Source organism: Arvicanthis niloticus, chromosome 19 (assembly GCF_011762505.2).
Source record: "Arvicanthis niloticus isolate mArvNil1 chromosome 19, mArvNil1.pat.X, whole genome shotgun sequence".
NCBI lineage: Eukaryota > Metazoa > Chordata > Mammalia > Rodentia > Muridae > Arvicanthis > Arvicanthis niloticus.
Window position 1 is genome coordinate 35,146,730 of NC_047676.1, and position 23,716 is coordinate 35,170,445.

The following is a 23,716-nucleotide window of genomic DNA, read 5'->3' on the forward strand; positions in this document are numbered from 1 at the left end:
GATGGGGGAAACTGAATTCTATCAAGAATCTCTTATGTGACCTTGGAGCTGTCCCAGCTGACCCTGAGATGGTGGCATGGTTTGGATGTCAACAGCCCTCCAAAGCTTGTATGTCTGAACACTGGGTCCTGTCTGGGGAATCTGGAGACTTGGGGGTTGAGAGGCATGCTTTTGTAGGTGGGCCACAGGATTACAGCCACCAGCTTCCAGCATAAGCCCTCAGCTCCCTCTCTGCTGCTACGACTTGACCTTAGGCTCCTGCTGCTTTGGAAAGGGTCCAGTCCTAGCTGCCCCACCCCTGAAACCTGTAAGCTAAAGTAAACCTCCCATTCCTTACCTTTTCTGTTGATTCTAGGTGAAAGAAACACAGTGATCAAGAACGGTAACAGGCAACAGCAGCTCTAGCTGATATCTTGACTAAAGCCAGTGAGAGATGATGGAAAACCCAGCCAGTTTTCTGATTCACAGAAACTATCAAATATTTTTGAGATTTTTAATTAGTTAATAATTTGAGACACAGCTTCTCTATAGAGTCCTAGCTATCCCAGAACTGCGTAGAACAGGCTGGCCTTGAACTCAAGAGCTCTGCCAGCCTCGGCCTCCCAAGTGATGGGATTAAAGGCCTGTGCCACCTACTTCCTATTATTTAATAGGTGTACAACTGCCATTACAACTAGTAAAAGACTACTTAACCTACTTGAATGTGGATATCTTAGTGTCTCCCTCCACCAGTAACTCCACTAAATCTATTACTAAGGTCCTTCACAAGGATCCCCAAGACACAAAGTGCATTCCCAAACAATCCCCAGTTGTCCAGCATGGCCATTTGGCACAGTTGAACAGCTCCTGTGTGCCCTGACCCCACTGTGAGGTGTTTGTTTGGTTGGTTTCTCTGTGTAGTCCTGGCTGTCCTGGAACTCACTCTGTAGACCAGGCTGGCCTCGAACTCAGAAATCCGCCTGCCTCTGCCTCCCAAGTGCTGGGATTAAAGGCGTGCACCACCACTGCCCGGCCCACTGTGAGTATTTTTCTTTGCACATGTGTGGGCACCACAGCTCATGTGAGGAATCATATTCCATCCGTCTCCCACCTTATTCATTGAGACAGGATCTCTTAATCAAGTTCAAGGCTTGCTGATAAGGCCAGGCTTGCTAACCAGCTCACTCTGGAAATCCCATCTTCGCTTTGCAAGTCTGGGATTATAGGAGGCACACCACATCTCTTGGCATTTATGTGGGTTTCTGTCGATTGAGCCATCTCCAGCCTTCCGATTTAGAAACACTCTTCTCTCAGGGCCCTCTTATCTGGTTTCCCACCTTTCTCTTGCTGCACTTCTCAGCCCTTTCAACATTTTTTTCCTCAAGTATATAAACAGATACTTTCCAAGGGACAAACATTGTTTCCTGCTTCCACCTGCTTAAAGGATGCTTTAAGAACAGGAGCTTCAAACTTCTGACTAGGCAAGTATCCAAAAAATGAATGTCATGACCAGACACAATGGTGCACACCTTTGATTCCAACACTAAGGAGGCTGAGACCATCCTAATACATATCAAATTCCAGGCCAGTCAGGGCTACATAGTGAGACCCTTTCTCTAAATGAATACATGAATAAATAAATGTTAGCAGAGTCAAAGATGTTAGAAGGCGTGGTGTTGGGGAGCTCAAATTCTAAGACAGACAGAAATGTTTTCCATTTAACCAACTCAAACATACAGGGAAGCAGACCTACATACTGGAGTGTCCCCCAAGGCTTATTTTTACACGTAATTTCTTGTCCTACGAAACAGTGTGAATAGGGGATGGAGAGATGGCTTGGAGATTAAGAGAACTTGCTGCTTTTACATTTCCATTCCCAGAATCTGTGTGGTAATTCATCTGTAACTCCAGTTCTGGCAAGACGCACACACATGGTCCACATATGTCCATGCAGACAAAACAACCATATACATTAATCTAAATGGTTTTTAAAGTGCGTGTAATAACGATCCTAATATTAAAAACATACAGCTGACCAGTTCCATCTACAAGGCGCTAATCAGTCACTCTTGAAGATTCTTCATAAATTATCCACACACTTTAATGTTTTAGCACTTTCCCCTAAAGAGGTTCATATAGCTAACTAAATATTTCTTTGACATCATCATGTCTACTTAGTTGTCCCCCTCATAACAACTCCTCTCATCTCCATTCTCTTCCTGCTGGACTTTCAAGGATTCCACTCCTAAAATGGTAAGAAGCTCGGATATCTTGGACCCTTAAGGCTGTCGCGTGCCTGTCCCAGCAAAAGGAACACTCTGACCTTCAAGGCTGCATGTGCTATATATGTTTGGCTCGAACTCACACCGCTTTGCTGGCTTTCCTGGACTCTCCAGATTACCTCGTTCGGAACACCGAACCTATGTTCTGCTGTTTAGACCCGAACCTCTGTTCAGACTAAAGTTACAATGTAGAAAGCACGTGTGCTCGCCCAACTCAGCGGTTTTCTTAATCTTAAAACAGTGACTACCACGGCATCGCTTCAAATCGTAGCCGTTGAAGTGATTACATCCACTCTCGCACACTAGTTGATGATTTCCATTAGACTTTTATTCTCCAACTCATCGAGTTTAACGGTTACTACACGTTAACTATCAGAGCATTACCCTCAGCCGTGCCTTTCTTGGGATGAATGAGTGAGCCGGCCACGTGAAACTAACTGGCAGCCTCCAGCCGCTTTAGGGGCGGGTGCGGAGAGTTGTGATGAAGGAATCACAACTGGATCTCTCTGCAGGCTGACCCGGTCTGTGAGTCTGCAGACACGTGCTGCCACCGCAGGGCGGAACCTTGGGGAGAGAGAGAGATCCCCGGCGCCCGAGCGTGCTCGCCCCCGCGGCCGCCGAGCCCAGGGCGCGAGTGCGTCGGCAGGACCGGTTTGCGGACAGAGCATCCCTGCGGTGGAGGTGAAAATGGAGGGCGAGGAGCTGCCTGGGCACCCGAGCAGCTGCGTCACGGGAGGGGAGAGCGTGGAAAGAGAGGCACGCGGACCCGGCGCCAGCTAGGTAAGGACACGGGCCCACCTCGGCTCCGGAAAGGGGGCGGAGCTGGGCGGGGCCGCGGAATATAAGCGTCCCGGGCCGCCGAGCCAGTTTTCTAGGAGTTCGCGGTCGGAAGTGCAGCTAAGGGCCCGGTGGGGGCGGACGGGCTACGAGAACGCGGCGCCCGAGGGTCTCAGTCTTTCCGGCGCTGAGACTGCCCTGCTCTACCGGGAGAAGCCGCAGCAGCCCACGGAGCCTTCGCACGCGGGCGCCGCGCGGGAGCCCCGAATCCCCCCGGGGGCTCCCTCCCCCCTCCCCACAGGGCCCGCAGGGGCGTGGCCAGGCGTTGCGGGGATTGGCGCTCCGGGTGCGTCCGGCGTGGTGACGCAGCACGTCGACGTAAGTGACGCGCAGGCCCGGGCCGCTCCTCCTTCCCTGAGTGAGTGCCGGCCGGGTCGGGGCGGGGGGGAGAGGAGGGAGGGCGCCGGAGGGAGAGGCGACCCGGGGAGTCGTTGTGGGCCGCGGGCCGGACCGGGGCTGGGGCTGCGGCCGCCTGGGCCGGGCGGAAGTCTTGGCGGGCCGTTGGGAGGCCGGCGAGGCTGTTCGGGGTCCTCCCCGGCTGGACTTGCGCTCCCGGGCGCCCTGAGCCTCCGGCACTGTGCCCACCCCGCTCCAGCTCGCGTCTCCAGACTCCAATTAGGTCAGGCTCGGAGTCCCGCGGCCGCGACTCCGGCCCGCGACGCGCGGCGGCGGCTCGGCTCGCCTTTCTTCTTCCCCAGCCTTGCTCTCGGCCTCCCCCTCCCCCTTCTTCCCCGGTTCCTGGGTTTTGTTTTGTTTCTGCTGTAGGGGTTTTTTGTGTCAACCCGAGCTCATGGGTGTACATTATCATGCTCCTCTTTTGTAGAGCACCCCGACGGCCATGGAGGCTGAAGAAACGATGGAATGCCTTCAGGAGTTTCCCGAACATCATAAAATGATCTTGGACCGATTGAATGAACAGCGGGAGCAGGACCGGTTTACAGACATCACCCTGATTGTCGACGGTGGGTAGGGTAGTGGGCAGAGGAGAAAAAAATTGAAGCTTCAGTTCTCTCTCACTGCCCGCCTTTTTGTACCCACCCTCTCCGGGCTCTCTTCCAAAGTCTGTGGAGGGTTTGCATCGGAACCGGGAGGGCGCCTGTCAGTGTTGCTCACGTAGACCATGCTGCAGAAAGCTGGTTGGCTAGTCTCGATTTTAGTCTAGTCTGATGTGCATCACAGTTTAACTTCTTACAGCCTGCTCGAGTTGTATAATTGCACACTGAAGTGTTAAGATAAATGCCCCGAGGAGAGAGAAGATACCTCCAAATGCTTGGTCAGACAGGGAGGCAGTCTCCAATGTTTTGTTAATAAGCTTGTTCTTAGCAAGCTGCTTTGAGGAGTCCAGCCCAAGAATCATTTGGGAAGTTTTCATTCTAGTTTTCCAAAATGGTGTGGAAAGGAAAGTGGAAGAGAAACCATGGCTACACACTCACAACCCCCTATAAGTGACTAAAACATAATTAGGCACGTTGAAACATTTCCTGTACCAAGCACATTGGCTTTGTGCTTTTTTCCCCTCATCTTTCTAAATGATTTGTGAACTTTTGCATTGTCATATTGAGCACTTTATTTCATTTTATTTTCTGTGTATGAGTGTTTTGCCTGCACACATACATCATAAGTGCACCATGTGCCTGACTGGTGTTTGAGGAGGTCAGAAGAGTGTCTCAGTCCCTTGGAATTGCAAACAGTTGTGAGCTGCCCTTGTGGGTGCTGGGAACTGAACCTGGCTTCTCAGGAGAGCAGCTGTTGCTCTTAACCACTAAACCAATTCTCCAGCCCGTATTTAGCAGTTTCAGTGGGATTAAATATACCTTGCTGCTTAATTGAATGGAACAGAAAGTGCTAGAAGAGATGTGTTACTTAACAACTGACCAAGTCTTTGAAGTAAAGGTTTAGATTCATGTCTAATTAAAATTAAATATTCCCAAGATAATTGGCAGGAATAGTTTGGCTTTTTTCTAATAATTTATGTGGATGTGTATTTTATGAAGAAAGGTTTTCTTTATACATTTCATAATTTTAACTTTGATTTTGGTGCCAGTGTATGATTTTTTTTTTCTCTCCATCTCTTCACTCCACCCCACCCCCTTATTCAGGACATCATTTTAAGGCCCACAAGGCTGTTTTGGCTGCCTGCAGTAAGTTCTTCTACAAATTCTTTCAGGAGTTTACTCAAGAACCTTTGGTTGAAATTGAAGGTAAGTGGCATTTCCCACATAGTACTTAGCAAAAGTAACTGGTTGATTTAACAATACTTCTTGGGAAATAAATACCAGTAGTTGCTAGTAGACAGCTAGATACGTGGTTTTTTATTACTTGAGAATTCTTTTAAGAAAGTATTTGGAATACTGGTTTCTAACAAGTCTGGCCCATTGCTGAAACCAGGATCCACTGTCGTTTTCAAAGCATGCATAAATGGAAACTACCATCTCTGTTTTAGTGACCTTATGCTTTAGGGATGTTAGAGATGGTAGAGATATTTTAAGTTACGGGAGAGACTTCTGACTATCAGAAGTAGTGGTGTACTAATGGGTACAAATGACAGGCTATCATTTATTATATGGGGAAGACTAAAGAAGATGAAACTTAGGTTGTATAATGTTTAGGAGAGAGGGGGCCATCAGTTATTAGGTATTACTTTGAAAGCAAATAGCAGGACAGTGGTGGTGCACACCTTTAATCCCAGCACTTGGGAGGCAGAGGCAGGCGAATTTCTGAGTTCGAGGCCAGCCTGGTCTACAGAGTGAGTTCCAGGACAGTCAGGACTACACAGAGAAATCCTGTCTTGAAAAACAACAAAAAAAAAAAGAAAAAAAGAAAGAAAGAAAGAAAGAAAGCAAATGATTGACTTTTTCTCAAATAGCAGGCCAAATGGCAGGCATTGTGCTGTGTAGTTTGTGTCTTGCATGGGGCTCATGTTACTCTTTGGAAAAGTAAGTGGTGGTATTTTGCTTATGGGGATCCTGCAGTTTACAAAGTTTTCAAAAAAAAGAAACAAAGGTTGCCTAGCTAGACATTTAGTTTGTACTATTAATTATCATCCTTTATCTTTTGCTACTACAGTACTAACCCCAATATCTCATCATATTCTAAAAGCAGTTAGAAATAAATATATATGTAAAACAGAATCTTCTTTCAGAGTTCTAGGGTTTTTTTTGTTGTTGTTGTTTTGTTTTTTGTTTTTTGTTTTTTGTTTTTGTCTTTTTTACTTAGTACATATTATTTATTCTGGGTGGGTTGCTTAGAAACTTTTCTTGGGGAGAAATGATACCTAGGGGAATAAAGAAAAGAGTTACAACTTTCATTTTGATATAATTAGGTTATTGTATCAGCAGGTAAATTGCTTTTTGATTATGTATGAGAGACAGCACAGGCTTACTGGACATCCATAGGAATTGCCAGTGAGACTTTAGCTGTCTAGATAGTACTGTTTTTGCTGCCTGCCAAGTCAGTCAGCTGGAGGCTTGAAGTTAAGTAGCTAAAAAGTAACTTCATCTCAGTTGTGTGTTTGTCTTCTCATCTAAAAGTAGGTTAGCTTATGGCAATTAGTTGAAGTAATGCAAATAGAAAATCTGTCACCTGGCGGACTTGGTGTATTGCCAAAGCTTCATAGGTGGGAGCTAGTTATTCATCATATTGATTGATTACCTGTAGTGTTATGTAGTGTGCTAGATCCAAGAGCTGAAAAATTTATGAATATAGCATTCCTTGAAAGTGCTTGAAAATACAGCAACAATCTAAAAGAAGTGCAAAAAACATTAAAGAGATCGTTAGTATGGGTGGTGTATTGTGATGAGGAGAATGGGGTTTGTCCATTTCAGAGTGGAGTCAGCTATACTAGATGAAGGTTATCAAAGTATGTGTGTGTGTGTGGGGGGGGGTAATGGTGGGTATTCCTGAGCCTGTGCATAGTCCGGGCCAAAGGCCAACATCATTGGCTTTATTGATGGCTGCCCACCTTGTTCCTTGAGGCAGGGTCTCACAGTTGCTCCCAGAGCTGGCTAGTTGAGCTAGCCCTGCCACTATCTTCTCAGAGTTCTTACAGGCAGATTGCTGTATCTCCCCGCTGTTTGCATAGGCTCTGGGGCTCTGAACTCCAGTCCTCACACCTGTACAGTGGGCACACTGAGGCCCCTCCCCACACCTAACCTTCGGAACCCTGGCTCAGGCTAGAGTACTTATTGCTAATTGGGAAAGCAGCCTTGGAAAGGGTTTTTTCTTCTCTCTCTCAGTACCCCTGACCTACATCTATTAGAGAGTAGTGTACATTCACTTTCAATAACTAAATTGCAAAATACAGTGGGAAATACTTTTTCTTGTTATTTGGCTGGGTTCATGTTTAAAAGAAAAAATGGTTATTATCATTTAACCCTTAACTCTGAAATTGCTGTTTTCTCCGTAGGTCACCTGCTGTAAAGTTCTGGGCATGTATTAGAACACTTGAGTTTGGGTCTTAGATTTACTGTTTATTAAAAGACCTTGAATGATATGGCTTTTTTTTTTTTTTAAAGACTATAAAGTTTTAGATTATGTCATGGGCATTTGGTGTAAGAGTAGGTGCTCTTCTCCTTTAGAGACTATTTTTGTTTTTAATTGTTTGCTCCAGCACGCAGTCAACCTGTCTGGGTTCAGACACCCTCTTGGCTCTGCATCCAATTTGAATTTAGTTTCAAAATCTTTATAATTCTGGCAAAGTGCCAATCCCAGTTGTAATCCCATCTCTAGGGAGATGGACAAGAGGTGGGAAATTTGAGGCCATCTTGGGCTACAAGATCTCAAACACATGAACATTGTTGTACTGCTTTCAGAGTACAGGACTTAGAATTACAGCATATTTTGAATGTTGCTGAGAGAAAAATAATACCAAGTACCTCCTACCCACACCTTTTATTACGTTGCTTGATTCTTTAGAATTTCTCTCGTAGGTTTTTTTTCTGTTTATACCCATTGCTCAGCTGTGAGATTTGGGCTTTCCTTATGTCTAAGCCAGGATATTTGGGAGGGAAAATAAAAGCCCTAAGACTCTGCTATTTGAGTCTAATTTCCCTTTCTGGTCAGCTCTTTTTAGAGTCCTTGTGTGTTTGCTGTGTTTTCTCTTCATGAGCTGCACGTTTAATCAGTGGACAAGATGGGCTGGGTTGTACTTGTGCTTTCTCTTTCTCTATTTCAGCTGGAACTAGAATCCCCATCTGTAAAATGTGAACAGTGACTTGTAGTTTCTTGATGAAAATATGTTTGAGTAGAAATACAGTCCCATCCTCTCTTTGGCTTTGAATAAAAATTGTTGCTCCTGAAGCCAGTTACATACATGTTCAGCTTTGTGACTGGGATTTTATCCACATACTATCTTCAGGAGACATCTAGTCCCTATTCAGAAAGAAAACTTAATTTTCTAAGTTCACTCTTTTTCTGCTTTTGAAACTATAGTTCTAAAATTTCTCTTTTGGCAATTCTATCATGTCCAGAAAACTTCATCCCTAATTGTCAAGGGCAAGCCAGCAAAGGAATTGTTGGGCTTGTTTGAAGACGGGATCTCTACATAGCCTCTGCTGTCCTGAACTCACTGAATAGACCAGACTGGCCTCCCGATTGCTAGACATGTGCTATCACACCCAGCTAAAAGTTGTTTTGAGTATGATTTTTTTTTTTAAATCCCATCTAGAGGAATGTTAAATAGTGCCCCTATGAGATGACTGAGGTTAAGTGCTTTTTAGCATTTTCCTTAGGTAATCTCTTAAGAAAAGTTGCTCTTCCCACCCTGAATAGTTCTTCTAAGAATAAAGGATTGATGAGAGTCGTCTAATCCTAAAAGACGAGGTTACATTTCTCACAGCCATACTATCTTTCACCTCCTCCCTCGACAGGGTTGATTTATATTAACTAATCAGTGAGGTGGGTGCTTTGTTCTAGGACAGTCTGAGCTGATCACAGAAAATAAGCAACAAAACTGTAAGTGCTTATTTTAAGCTAAACAAATAACATTCCTAGGTTTGAGTCAGAAGATCAGGGAACCCTGCTTGAAGCCCATAGGACAGGTGATTCTGATTAATCCAGATGGGAAATGGCTAGAGACAGGACTCTGCAAGAGCAATAAAAACGCAAAGCTCTAGAAACCTTCAAATTTTTCTTGTAAGTTTCACTTCAACAATGTTTTCTAACCTTTTTTTTCTGAATGTTAATTGTGTGTGTTTTGTGAGAAAATATCTGTAAGCCCAGTTTAAGAGGGCAAGCTCCAAGCTATGATGCGGCTCTTATAGCTTCTTTTTCTAAAAAGACTTACATTTTTACTTGGTGTATATGAATATTTTGGTGTATGTATGTCTGTTAGCTACATGTGTGTGATGCCCACCAGAGCCAAAAAGGGGTGTCAGGTCCTCTGAAACAGAAATTTAAAAGTTTTGAGCTAGCGGGACCGTGGTGGCACCCAACTTTAATCCCAGCACTTGGGAGGCACAGGTAGGTGGATATCTGAATTTCAGGACAGCCAGGGCTATACAGAGAAACCCTGTTTTGAGAAAAAAAGTTTTGAGAAGGCAGTGGGTGCTAGAAATTGAGTCAGGCCAGGTGGTCTGGAAACAGTGGACGCATTTCTCCAGCCCTTTTGACAGCTTTAAACAGCATAGCATGTAGTGTTTTCTACAAATAGATGGCTAGAGCTTTTGTTTAATAGCAGAAGAATAATTGGTCTTAATTATGTAGATCTGTGGTGAATAAGACCAGGGATGTTCAGACTTCAAGGAACAGGAAAAGTTTGTCTTTTGTTCATAGACCTAGGAGTCATACTACTTAGGTTTGCACCTAACTTTTAATCATTTAATCAGTATATCATAGTCATGTTATAAAGATTCTGTGAATAATTTGATACCATGCCTGATGTAAGATAAGTGTTGTCTATGTGTTTGATTAAAAATATCTAATTTTATTATAGAACTATTTAAACATTATATTTAGAAGGGACTTTTGTAGTTTGAAACTTTTAGTCAAAATTCCTAAAAGACTTCTGTGTTTACCTCTAGTATAAAGTGGCCAAATAGCTTTATAGTGTTTCAAGGACATCTACCACTCAATGTTGGTTCAGGGATGGAGACAAAACAGACCTAATTTTGACATTCTGTTACTGTAAGTCTTAGACATCTAGTGCTTTTGATTGTAATCTCATCAGGAAACTACAGCAAGAATATTGCTGTGAGTTGGAGGTCAGTCTGAGCTCCAGGATGAGAAAGGTCTGAGATACAAGATTGTTTTTGACTTGGTAACCTGGCATGTGTCAAAGAAGCCACCTGCATTTATCCCTCAGCAAAGCAAAATCAAGGCAATGACAGATGAGAATTAATTTAGGGAACCAAAGAGTGTTGGCCTTTGAGCAATCCAGTTACTTTTAGTTTGCTTACTTAGTAGCTTGTGACTCTATAACTATGGACTATAGGCCACATTTAGATATACAATGTAAATGAAACAAAAAAGTTTGTGATTAATAGTTGTATATTGTTTGCAGTTTAAACTTAGGCATTTGTTCTGGAAATTATTAAAATCTGTTAAGTTTTTTTCTTTGCAGTTTTAAGTAGCCTTTTTTAAATTGTTTCTTTAGCTAGACTGACAGTAATACTAGCTACCTAGCTTTAAGGGAAGACAGAAGTAATGTCATTTTGTTATTTAGATTTAAACACAAAACTTGAAAGATTTTGTTTTGAGACAGGCTTCACTATATCATGTAGTCCTTGCTGGCCTGGAACTCACTTTGTTAGACTGGGTTGGCCTCTAACTCACTGAGAGGCCCTCCTGACTGGTGGGTGCTGAAATCAAGGGTGTGTGCCACCATACCTGGACCAGATAACTTAATTGTGTTTGGAAGCCCTGTTAGACACTCAAGAGGTCAGTGTACAGATCAAAATTTATTTCTCCAAAGTGGGTTGCAATGAAAAGAGTTCTGTAAAGTAACTTACCAAAACAGTTGCAGAATTAAGCCTGTGGAAAATACTAAAGGTTTTGTTATTAAATGATGAAGGACCTCCTGTGGAGATTGAATTAGCTATCAGAAACCCTCCTAACAAAAGTCTAGAGTCAGATGGCTTTATTAGTAAAATCAGTCAAGCATTTAAAGAATTTGTGCCATCTTTCAAAAAATTGAGAAAGGGGCTGGAGAGATAGCTCAGCAGTTATGAGTACGTAACTGCTCTTTCAGTGAATCTGAGTCTTATTCCCAGCACCTATGTCAAATGGCTCATAACTGTCTATACCTCCAGTTCTAGGGGATCTGTTCACTTCTTTAGGTCTCTGCAGACACCTGTGTGTGTACACATATAAATAACATGTGTTTAAAAACAATTGAACACTTCCAGATTCAGTTGAGACCAGTATGACTCTGGTACCAAGCATTGTCTGTGAACTGTCACCCCATTACTTGGAGGTTGAAACAGGGGGGTTATAACATGTTTAAGGCTTAAAAAAAAAGAAGTCTAGGGAGATGGCTCAGCAAGGAAACAGCTTGCAAAGAAAGCCTTTCTGAATTTGATTCCTAGAACCTACAGATAGAGTAGCAAGCAAGCATCTGTAATCTCTGTACTCCAAAGGGTGATGGAGTGGAGAATTGGCTGAAAGCTGGAGAGTTGGCCAGCTATCCTAAAGTTCAACAGCACAGTAATAGAAACAAAAGAATGTCTGCTTCAAATTAAGATGGAAGGAAAACACCGTAAACATTGTCCTGTCTTCTGTACTTGAACACTCTCACCCTATACACATACACAGGCACATAATAGAAAACCAAATTCAGTAGCATATTAATTAAAAAGGTCATTTGCCACAACCAACTAAGATTTGTTCCTATGATTCAAGGATACTCTTGTGCAAAACTCGGTGTGGTATACCATGTTGACTAATTATCTCTCAATACAGCAAGACTTAGGCAGAGCATTCCATGAATAGGACACTTACGATCACAGGCAACCAGAGCATAGACACAGGATTGGAGAGAACACAAGGCAGAATGGAGGAGATGCTTAGACACGGAGGATCTATCTGAGAAGGAACCCAGACAACTCAAAGTTAAAAGTTACAAACTTAAAAACAGAGTAAGAATTTAAGTAGAAACTTCTCCAGAAAAGAAATACAGATGGTCATTAAGGATATAAAGCATGTTCCACTTCATTAATTGAGTCAAATCTAGAAAGTATCACATACATTTGTGAAGACAGCTATCAAAGCAGAAGACAGGAAGAGAAGTTGGAAATGAGAGAGGCTGCTTTGGAAAACAAGAATTATTCCAAAAACTTAAAAGTAGAGACAGCATATGTATTGAGCAGCTTTCCCAGGGAGGTTTGCTCTGGCTCAGAGTTAGAGGTTGTGGTAGGACAGAGAATCCTGGCACCAAGAGTAGGTGCTAAAGCAGAGGCCTGTGGCGTAAGCAAGAAGGACCTTCCTCTTACCAGCCCTTTAAAACTGATTCAACATATATTGAGCCCTTACTCTGTAACTTAAGCCATTTTAGTATATAAATGCTTCCTGTCCATGAATGAGTTTATAATATTTTCATAGAAGTGCACCATGGAAAACAGTGTACAGTGAAGAACAGTCAGGTGTCATCTGTATACAGACAAAAGCTGCACAAAGACTGCAAGACAGAATAACTTAAGCCCCATCTCTTTAATATCCCATCCGGCTTTGAAGAAGCATTCTCAGGATCCAGTCTGAGTAACATCACCTGCTGGGGTCCAAGCTGTTAACACCTGAGCCTTTAGGAGGGATATTTCATCTTTGGTTACACACAGAATCTAGTAATTCCATATCTGAGCATCCATGTAAAAGAATTGTCTTCCTTGGCCAGCAAGATGCCTCAGTGAACAACAGCAGTCAGTGCAAGCTTAACAACCTGAGTTCAGTTCCTGGAACCCACAGTTGACCTCTACAGCACACTGACACATATATTCATGTATCATGCACACTCACAGTAACACACTAAAGATTTTCTTTATTGCACGTCCAGATTCTTTTCAGCACCATTCATGGTAACCAACATGTAGAAATGACCTAAGTGTTCATCAGCAGGCTAATGAATAAAGGAAATTTATGCTAATACAAAATAGAATACTAGCCTTTAAAAGTTCTGCCATATGCAACAATGTATATAAACCTTGAAAATGTTAAGCCAGTTTAAAAAAAATAAATGATAAACTATCCTCTTATATAACCATCTGAAATTGTCAAATTCATAGGCAAGGGGTGGTATTTGGAGAAGTGGCTCAGCAGTTAAGAGAATATTGCTTTTCCAGAGGACCTGGTTCAAATCCCAGCTCCTATACCAGGCAGCTCCAGGAGGTCCAGGGCTTCTAGCTTATACAGACATATGCATAATTTGAAATAAGTTAAACCTTAAGGGGTTCGGGGCTGGAGTGGGCTTGTCAGGCTGCAAAGAAGAGCATGAGATCTTAGCTTGATAAGTAGTACCAGAATGTGACTAGGATATTGTGATTAGAATTCTGAAGATTTTCAGAAAGAAAAGAAACAGTCAAATCCCGAGTAGTTTCTGTACTATGCAGTGTGAAGTTTGAATTAATGTGAACTAATGGTACTGTGCATCTTTTTTACAGGTGTTAGTAAAATGGCTTTTCGTCACTTAATTGAGTTCACATACACAGCAAAATTAATGATACAAGGGGAAGAAGAAGCCAATGACGTGTGGAAAGCAGCAGAGTTTCTCCAAATGCTGGAAGCTATTAAAGCACTTGAAGTCAGGTAATTGTTTATTTCTTCAGGAATGCTAATGACACTGTTAGTTAATACTATAGAGTATATGTCGTATCATTAAGTAGTGACATCCTAAAACTAACATCTGGATAGTGATTTGGTTTTCCATTGGCATTGGTTTCCTAAGTAAGAGCTCCTAAGATTAAAGTAGCATCTCTGGTATGTAATAAGAGAGTCTAGGCAGCTCTTCAGGGTAGCCTCTGGGTTCTAGAAATTCCTTTGCTGAATTTGGATGAGAATTATACTAAGAATGTTAATAAAAATAAATAGGCCAGATGAGAGTAAGGCAATAAATGGCTGTTTTAGTCAAAGTTCTCTTGCAGCAGACACACCATGACCACAGCAAAGGGATGCATTTAATTGGGGCCGGCTTACAGTTTGAGGGGCTTAGTTCTTTGTCATAGCTGGAAGCGTGGCAGCACACAGGTAGCTATGGTGCTGGAGAGTAGCTGAGAGGTGTACATCTGGATCTGTAGGCAGCAGTATTTGAGACTCCAAAGCCCACCCCAGTGACAAGAGTTCCTCCAACATGGCCACACCTCCTAATCCCTGTCAAGTAGTGCTGCTCCCTAATGACCAAGCATTCAGATCTGTGAGCCTGTGGGGGCCAGTTCTGTTCAAACCACCACAGTGGCCAAACTATTATAACTGTTACAATCTAAATGTATTTATATTAAAGCTTGTTATGCACTCTGCATACGCACTAAGTGGTGTAAATCTTCATCTCAGTTCTCAAGTACCAGCTGCAAAGGGGAATACATAGTATTCAGTGGGGAAAGCTCCATCGCTAAGGAGTTCCTACTTGGTGACACATGCTTTTAGTCCCAGCACTCAAGAGGCAGAGGTCTGTGGGTTTGAGGCCAGCCTAGTCTACAGAGTGAGTTCCAGGACAGCCAGGCCTACGCAAGGAGAAACCATGTCTTGAAAAAAACAACAACAAAAAACTCCCAGAATTTCTTATAAGAAGCATTCAGAAAATATTAAAGGATACAGTAAACAAGACACTGAGCATCTGCACATATAGAGCAATGCACTGAGTGCTCAGCATTGCTCTGGGTTACCCCCATTCTGTCACTGGATTTAGTGAAGTGCTCAGCTCCTGTCAGGTGGCGTAATAATTTGACTTTTTACATAGAATTGTTTGAGGCTAAATTAACACCTGTAAAATGCTGTAATGGAGTCTGTCATATTGTATTCCAGATGTATGAATTATTACTTTATTGTTACCTCTTGGTATTATTTGGTTTCTCATTCCTCCTTCTCTTTTTTTTTAATAATGATTTAATATAGGCCGTTAGCATTCCAACAGCACAGTTTTGGAGATCATTCATTTAGGGAACATAATGATTCAATCCAACTCACTGGTATGGTTTAGTCGAGAGATGAAATTGGGAATAAATCCAAGAGATAAATTGAATTGTAATTGTCCATAAATAACATTTTTAAATTTTAATTTTTATTTTATGTGTATTGGTGTTTTGCCTTCATGTTTGTTTCTATACCTCATACATGAGGTGTTCTGGAGACTAGAAGAATTTTAACTGGAGTTTAATTTAATGTAAGCTGCCATGGAGGTGCTGGGAATTGAACCCAGGTCCTCTGGAAGAGCAAGTAGTGCTCTTCTCAGCCATCTTTGCAGACCCCAATAACGTTTCTTTTAGTTGATTTGACAGTTCAAAATTATACTTCTTTGAAAAGAACTTGGTGTGTATCCTTTCTGATCCCCAACACCTGGTACATAGCATGTTGGCATTTGTGGATATATGCCAGTCCAAACCAGCCTAGTCTTCCCTGACAGACGCCTGGGATTGATTAGCAAAGGAAAGATGTGTGCTGAGGCTTGCGTGTAGATGGCAGTTTCCGGTCTGTGGTTTAATTTCAGTACCTTCTAAAGTCTTTGCTGTTTTCCATTTAGTATTGTATTTTAGAGGTCTGTCTATAATGTGCTGTTACTGCATTCATTTTTATTGCATAGTAGTAGTTCATAAATGATAGTATGAATGACATTTGGGTTATTTTCCCAGTGTTTCACTGTTAGATGCTGCTGTATATAAGTTAGTGGGCATGATAATGTTCAGTGAACATTTAAAGTTCAGTGTGCAAGCCTTTAGACACAGTGGCTTTGCTGGTACACAGGGACTGCAGTTTTATTGAATCCTCGCCAGTACACTGAGTATTGCTAAGGATTATTTTTTAAAACCTTGCAAATATTTTTAAGTATTTATTCATTTGTGGGGGAGGGGGAGGGGCAGCATACATGCTGTCACTTGGGTCCCCAGAATCAAATGTAAGCTTCTTAGCATCTCTTCCATCTATGGATGTATATATGTGAGTCATTGTGTCTTGAATATATATATATATATATATATATATATGTATATATATATAGAGAGAGAGAGAGAGAAAAAGAGAGAGAGAGAATATGAATATGAATGAATATATGTATGTTGTGTATGTACCACAGCACGAATGCCAGAAGTCAAAGGACATATTCAAGTAGTTGGTCTGTGCATTATGCAGGTACTAGAGATCAAACTCAGTTGAGCCATCTCTGCAGCCCTGTTTTCAGAGTTTAATAAGGCTTAATGTGGTAAACATGTGCTGCTAAGCCTTATTTCAAGTGTGTGGTTTGAGGGGCTGGAGAGGTGGCTAAGTGGTCAAGAGCATTGCTTGCTTTTCCAGAGGACCCAGATTTGATCCTCGCTACCCGCATGGTGACTCTTGCTCATTTGTAAATCTAGTTCCAGAAGATCTGATGGCCTCTTCTGGCTTTGGTGGACACAAGGCAGGTATATGGTTCATAGATATGAATAGTAGGCAGCACATAAAATATAAAAGTACAGACTAAGGGGCTGGAAGCATGGCTCAGCGATTAAGAGCACTTGTTCTCGCAGAGGATCTGGGTTCATTTCCCAGCACCCACATGGTGGTTCACAACCATCCCTTACTCCAGTTCCAGGAAATCTGTTCCCCTTTCTGATCTCTGCAGGTACTACCTACCTATGTGGTAACCATACATGTAGGTAAAATACTCACATAAAATGAATATGTCTTGTAAAAAAAAATTTAAGATTTAAAAAGATGCAGTTTTAACATACCCATAAAAACATTATCAACTTAATGAGTATGACAATCCAGTCCTCCTTTTTCAGTCTTTATTATTATGCGAATAGAGTAGGTCTTACCTAATTTCATCATTGTTTTGAAATTTATTGATATCATTGTTGTGGACATTATCTGCTTTCCACTTTGAAACAGGCAGACTTTATGTTTTTAAGCTGTTGTGTATAGAAACTACTTTGAAAACAGATCCAAAGTAAAACGTCTTTGTATTTGTTATAAATTATGCAACGTCATGAGAGATCCATGAAGAGTTTCCCAGCTGGCGCTGGTGGTGCACACCATTAATCCCAGCACTTGGGAAGCAGAGGCAGGTGGATTTCTGAGTTCAAGGCCAGCCTGGTCTACAGAGTGAGTTCCAGGACAGCCAGGGCTACACAGAGAAACCCTGTCTCGAAAAAAACAAAAAAAAAAAACAAAAAAAAAAAAAAGTTTCCCAGCAATATTCTTGTTTCTGTGTTTTCTTGGCTTCTGAGGATTTTCCTCATCATTGCCTTTCATTAGTCAGTGGTAAATCTATCAGTGGGGACTGTGACCTAATCCATTCAGTTTTTCTCACTAGGCTTATTTAAGACTACTATCAACAGAATTTGAGTAAACATCATCTGCCTACCTTGCACCTACAAATTTAAGGCCCACTTCACTAGGGAAACAGGTTGGCATTGCCTGCAGTTCAGAGAGAATGCTAATTGTATTTTTTGGAGGGCTGTCTAAAGGTAGTCAGTTCAAGTTTTCTTATTTATCACAAGACACCTTACTATCTGTTCGGTGGCAATTGCCCATGTTATAGGCCTGGGTTCTGAAAGATGTAATGTTTCTCCCTCTCACATACCTCCTGCAGTTGCTGCTTTCCCTCCACCCCACAAAATTAATGTCCTAGTTGAGCAACTGTAACTTACTCCTTTCTAGTCATTCACTCCTGCCCAGAACTTGCATAGAAAATATTAGCGCACTTTTACATAATTTAGAGACCTGTTATGTTTCCCACTTGGCTTCATACATGCCGTTATAAATGTGCTGCTTGGTCCAGTGATTTTTATTCCTATGATAAAAGATTCTAATAAGAGAATCCAGATGATTAAAGTAGAATTAAGTTTGAATCCTATAAACCCCTATCTGAAAGAGACGCCAACTTTATTGCCCCATAGTTGCTATTGGGGGAAAAAATTGTCAAAGAATATTCAGGGCAGAATCCTTATTTTCTAATTAGGTTTATATAAGCCTCCCCTCCTTTTTGTCTTCATCATTACTCAGGAAGCAGCTGAGAAGAGATGATCCCTTTGTGGGGACAGCTGAACTTGATGACCAACCTGCCTTACTCAGATTTTTGGACAAGGAGGAGCTGAGGGAAGTGGAGTACGAAATCATTTTGAGTCAGTGTTTGAGGAGGTTATTGTAAGAACTCAAATAGCAGTATCTGTTGGAGGTAGGAAGCATGCGAGCCTAACACCTTCCTCTTATCCAGTTACCATAGTGCTTTTGTGATAGAGAAGCACCATTTTCAGACTAGATAATCTCGGAAGGCAAACATGACATGGTGTTATGGATCATAGTCCTGAGGCCTGAAGCAGCTAGCTGTTCAGACTGGAGCAGCACAGGAGTAAGGTCCCAGATGAGTGTCAGTTTGTAAGTAACAGCATCCTATGAGGTGCTGCTGCCTCACTGCCAGACCGGCAGCCTTTTTCAAGACCAGTTTGTGATGGTGAATGTGTTAACACATTCACAATGTTGGCTCTTGGCATTAACAATGACAGTCGGCAGAGCAGGCTTGCTTATTTAATAGGTTGCTTCCACCAATTGATTAGTCTTCTTAGAGAATGGCTATTCGTCATGGACATATAATGAGTGACTCAGGAAGTTTCCAAAACCACTCTTTTTTCCTAATGATTGTGGCTTTCAAAGTAGCTGTCTTCAGTGTGCCATGCCTTTCAAGTTAGCTCACCAAATAGTTAAGCCACTGGCAACAGCCCATGTGTCAGTAAATGGCAAGATAAATCATAAGGAGTGTTGGTCAGATTTATGGTGACAGTGTAAACTTCTGTCTACAAAGCATTGCTGCCATGTCTAGTTTGACTTCACAGATGCTGTTGAGGCTAAACACATGCAACAACAGGCCAACCACTTTTCAAACTAAGCATTTCTTCTGACCAAAGAAAGAGACTTGCTGGACACCTCTTACCGTATTAGTCACAAAGTCTGGTTGACTCATACAAAATGAGACTTTCAGGCTGGAAGACTTCAGCTTTCCACAGGTTGGGTATCAACTTCAATAAGTGACCAGCAGCATGCTAATTGTTTTCAGAGAAATTGTACCTTGTAGCCATGACTAGGGTCAAGTCTAAAACCCAAAGCCTTTGAGTAGAGACTGCTTCCCTTTGCCTGAGTTGCTTCCAACATTATTGGATTGTTCTTAGTCCCCATTGTGTGTGTGTAAGGAGATTTTTTGCTCCACCATGAATTTTGTTTTTCCTTAAAAACAGCTTAAATCAAGGTAGAGGGGAAGAGAGAAGATAGACAGATGTGGAAGGTGACACACTGCCAGGAAGCAAGGCACATTTTCTGTCGGTTTCAAGCAGCCTAGAAGCTGCATGTTTCTTGCCATATTGTGTTTTCAGCCCACCCAGCACCTCAGCAGCAGGGTGAAAACTTCTGAAATGGTCTGTTTTAGGTTGTGGGCCTTCTTGACTTAGCATCTTTCTCCATGTTTTCTAGATGAGGATGGCAGATAGATGCCCTTTGGCTTGACTTAGGTTTGGGTTGCAGTGCTTACTTTTTGCAGAGCACACCCTGGATGTTTGATGCCCTTGTCACAATACTGTCTCTTATGCTTTTGTGTAATGTTAACAAAAGGTGGCAGTGGGAGGCAGAGGTTAGTGGGCCTGTGGTAAGACTTCTTCCTCTGTTTTCTAAAAAGTTAAGGATTTTAGTTCTCACATTTTAGTCTGTGATCCACTTAGAGTTATTATTTATAAATGGTATGAGTTTCAAGGCAGAAGCCTATTCTCTAATATACTTACCAGATATTCCAACACCACCACTTTTAAAAGAATGGCTTCTCTCCATTGAGAAAATGCAGATGATTTTTCAGAAGTTTATTTTATAAGTACTGGTCTGTTGTTGACTGTTCATCAATCTTCATATAGCTACACTTGGATAAATGTTATTGTCTTGATGGTTACAGCTTTTAGGGAAGTCTTAAAATTGATCAGTTCAGGCTGTCCTATTTTGTTTTCTGACTTCCATATAAATTTAGTTTATTGATTTTTTTTTTTTCAAAGAAGTCTGATTTTATAGATTTTTTTTTTTAAACCTATACTTTATATATTTCAGGAACAAAGAAAACTCAGCTCCATTAGAGGAAAACACTACAGGAAAAAATGAGGCAAAAAAAAGAAAGATAGCAGAAACTTCAAATGTTATCACCGAGTCATTGCCGTCTGCAGGATCAGAACCTGTGGAAATTGAGGTGGAGATTGCTGAAGGCACAATTGAAGTGGAAGACGAAGGCATGGAAGCTTTGGAGGAGATGGCTGCTGCCAAGCAGTCTATAAAGTACATACAGAGCACAGGCTCCTCCGATGAGTCCGCTCTCGCGTTATTGGCAGACATCACCAGCAAGTATCGTCAGGGTGAAAGCAAAGGGCAGATTAGCGAAGATGACTGTGCATCTGACCCCATAAGCAAACAGGTAGAAGGTATTGAAATTGTGGAACTTCAGCTGTCACATGTGAAGGACTTGTTCCATTGTGAGAAATGTAACCGTTCCTTTAAATTGTTTTACCATTTTAAGGAACACATGAAATCACACTCCACTGAGAGTTTCAAGTGTGAAATATGCAATAAAAGGTATCTTCGAGAGAGTGCATGGAAACAACACCTAAACTGTTACCACCTTGAAGAAGGTGGAGTAAGTAAGAAGCAAAGAACTGGGAAAAAAATTCACATATGCCAGTACTGTGAGAAACAGTTTGACCACTTTGGACACTTTAAAGAACACCTTCGAAAACATACAGGTAATTAGCAAATACTTTGTTTTGAGTATTACTTTTTTTCTTCATTCACTTGAAATCTAAATCCTGTTTTTCCCTCTATTTTCTGATGAGCATGGTACATACTCATTTCTTGATGCTTTAAATGCAAATCAGTGTCAACCTTAAAAATGATTGTTGTTTTTATGTCTTGCCCTATTTTATATTTTTTAAAGAAATATGTAAAATAGATTATAGTTTCTTTGCTAAGTACTATGAATTATTAAATTTTAATTATGTGAATTTATTCTTTTGTTTTCCATGTTAACATGTTACATAACTAAACATTTATAAGCAATCTAACATTTTTATATTTTTTTTCTTATTTAAGGGTGCATACATTTATAATCCTCTTTAGGAGTATGTGGGTATTGAATTTGCATGTGGGTATATGTACACTCTGTGGGCCTGTGTGTGTGAAAGCCAGAGATGACAGGTCTTTCTCCAGTATTTCTTTTCATCTTTATTTTTGGAAGCAGAATCTCACTGAACCTGAAGTTAGTCAATTCAACGAAACTGTCTGGTCAGGGAGCTTCAGGGATACGTCCCCACTCCTCCCCACTCCTCCCCCCTAGCCAGATGCTGAAGTTACACACCACACTGCCTTCCTAGCTTTTTACATGGTGTTTGGAGTTAAATCTCATATCCTGTTTGTGCAGCAGACACTTCCAGTAGTAGTAATATATTTTTGACCCAGAGAAATATAGTCGTCTATGTCTGTCTCTCTCCACCTCTCTCCATGGCTAATGTGTCAGGACTAGTGGACAGCCAAGAGAGGTGAGGAGTACTCTTTCTTCTAAGAGTTATCTCACTGGGAAGAGGTCTCAGGAAGCCTGTCTTTGGCCAACATAGTTCTGTGTTGTTCTCCCCCATCCCTCCACCCCCACCCTACATTCACAGTGGATTCCTTTTCTTGCTAGGAATCCACTAGGTTTCCTTAGGTTTCCTAAGTCAAGTACAGGACCTACTACCAGTGATACCAGTGACTTCATTTTTTGCTAGGCTCTAAACTCTCTATAATAGTGTGGAGAAATCACTTACCATGAGCTGCTAAGTGTTAGATTTCTGGACAGTTGTGCTTGAGGCTTGTTACTTACAATGATGAAGGCTTTTTGGAGTGTTGATACTAGAAAGAGAACATAGGTACATACACCATGTAGAATATTTTTCTTTGCTGGAATTTGGACAGCTACTAGTGTTTTGTTTTGTTTTGTTTCTAATTAGCTGTCTCACTTCCGAGTTGTTTGTACACTAATTTAACTTGAAGAATCAGATAGATTCAGAAACTGTTATTCCAGCTCTGCTTATATGACTCACAGGAAAAGAAGTTAGCCTGGAAACAGGTTTTTAAGCAAGAAATAAGACACACAGTCAGGAAAGCGTGAGAGTAAGTTATTTTCATCGCTAGTAGAAGGATGGGTGACTACAGAGTTGGGTCAGAGTAGAGGAATACCAAGAGCAGACTCCCTGGGCAGCACAAGGGGTCTGCAAGTGGTTTGTGGGCGACATAGGTCGGGGCAGCGAGAGAGGAAGGAAGCCTTTCCATCCTGTGCTTTTCATTTCGCAGAGCGAGGGCTGGCGCACTTTATGTAGTCTGTCTCTTACTCGAGATGATGTGAGATAACTGAAGTAACTTAGTTAGCTTTGCTGCGTATAGATTATAGAGCCATATGCCCGGTGTAGGGTCCATTGAGTACCAAAGCAAACTGAGCATGGCCTTGTAGGCTTAAATGTAGAAGCAAGACGGTCAGATTTGTTTTAGAGAGGTGACTGGCAGAATAGAGGAGTGTGGAATAAAAGCTGCTGGCTCTGAGGAGGAAATCCTTCACAGTAATCTAAAGGTCGTGGCAGCAGGTGTGGTAGGGCAGGTCCACAGGACTTGTGTTAGGGTGACTCTGGAGTTTATTAAGAAAACATCAAGCGACAGGCAGTGGTGGCGCACGCCTTTAATCCCAGCACTTGGGAGGCAGAGGCAGGCGGATTTCTGAGTTCGAGGCCAGCCTGGTCTACAGAGTGAGTTCCAGGACAGCCAGGGCTACACAGAGAAACCCTGTCTCGAAAAACAAAAAACAAAAAAGGAAAAAAAAAAAAAAAAAAAACATCAAGCAAAACCCAGCAAGGGGTTAAGGAGAATAAGAATACCCTGTCCATTCGATATCTGTATTTGAAAATGAGACTCTTGAGGTGAATTCAACATGTTTTAAAATAATTGCTCACTAAAGGTGCAGAAAATAAGTCACCATTGACTTATTTATTGGCTCCCTTCCTGCCAATTTGACAAACATGGTGGGTCACTTTATATTGAGGCTTTTGTTGTTGTTGTTGTTGTTTTGTTTTGAGGATAATGGCAGCTGTCCCACGGATAAGACAAAGAGTGAAAGCACTGGAACAACCAACAGTCCACATGCCTTTAAGGAAAGAAAGGCACCTGGCTATTTCTAGATGTCACCAGGCTTACTAAGCTAATTGTTTAATAGACACAGTTCAAGTGGCATGAAGTGGAAAGTGAGCCCTTCCTACTTCAGCAGATCTCTTAAGCAGCTACTGGCTAAGGGGATAAGGGGGGGGGGGGGGGCATTGCTTTGGCATGCAGAGCACCAGGGTTGGGGCAGGGCCAGCAGGTCAAGGGTAGAGTATTTGCCTCCAGCCTTTAGGTGTCTTCTGTGCACTATCAAATGATCCATCATAAGCACACACACAATTCTAGGGAAACATGAGCAAGCAGTG

The 23,716-nt window shown here is 41.9% G+C and overlaps 1 protein-coding gene across 6 annotated transcripts in view; it reads left to right on the forward strand.

The window, feature by feature from the left end:
* The first annotated feature begins 2,720 nt into the window (after positions 1–2,720).
* Znf131 (zinc finger protein 131) overlaps positions 2,721–23,716 on the forward strand; it is a 28,674-nt gene continuing 7,678 nt past the window's right edge. Inside the window, exons 1-6 of one of the 6 annotated variants that reach the window (XM_034523415.2) lie at positions 2,877–3,041; positions 3,922–4,060; positions 5,198–5,299; positions 13,685–13,829; positions 20,292–20,649; positions 20,752–20,974. In XM_034523415.2, the coding sequence (XP_034379306.1) occupies positions 3,937–4,060; positions 5,198–5,299; positions 13,685–13,829; positions 20,292–20,649; positions 20,752–20,974 (952 nt within the window). In that variant the 5' untranslated portion in view covers positions 2,877–3,041; positions 3,922–3,936. Of the gene's footprint in view, positions 3,042–3,266; positions 3,457–3,485; positions 3,718–3,921; positions 4,061–5,197; positions 5,300–13,684; positions 13,830–20,291; positions 20,975–23,716 lie in introns of those variants that run through there. The other 5 variants (XM_034523413.2, XM_034523414.2, XM_076916180.1 and 2 more) reach the window with 5 other exon arrangements.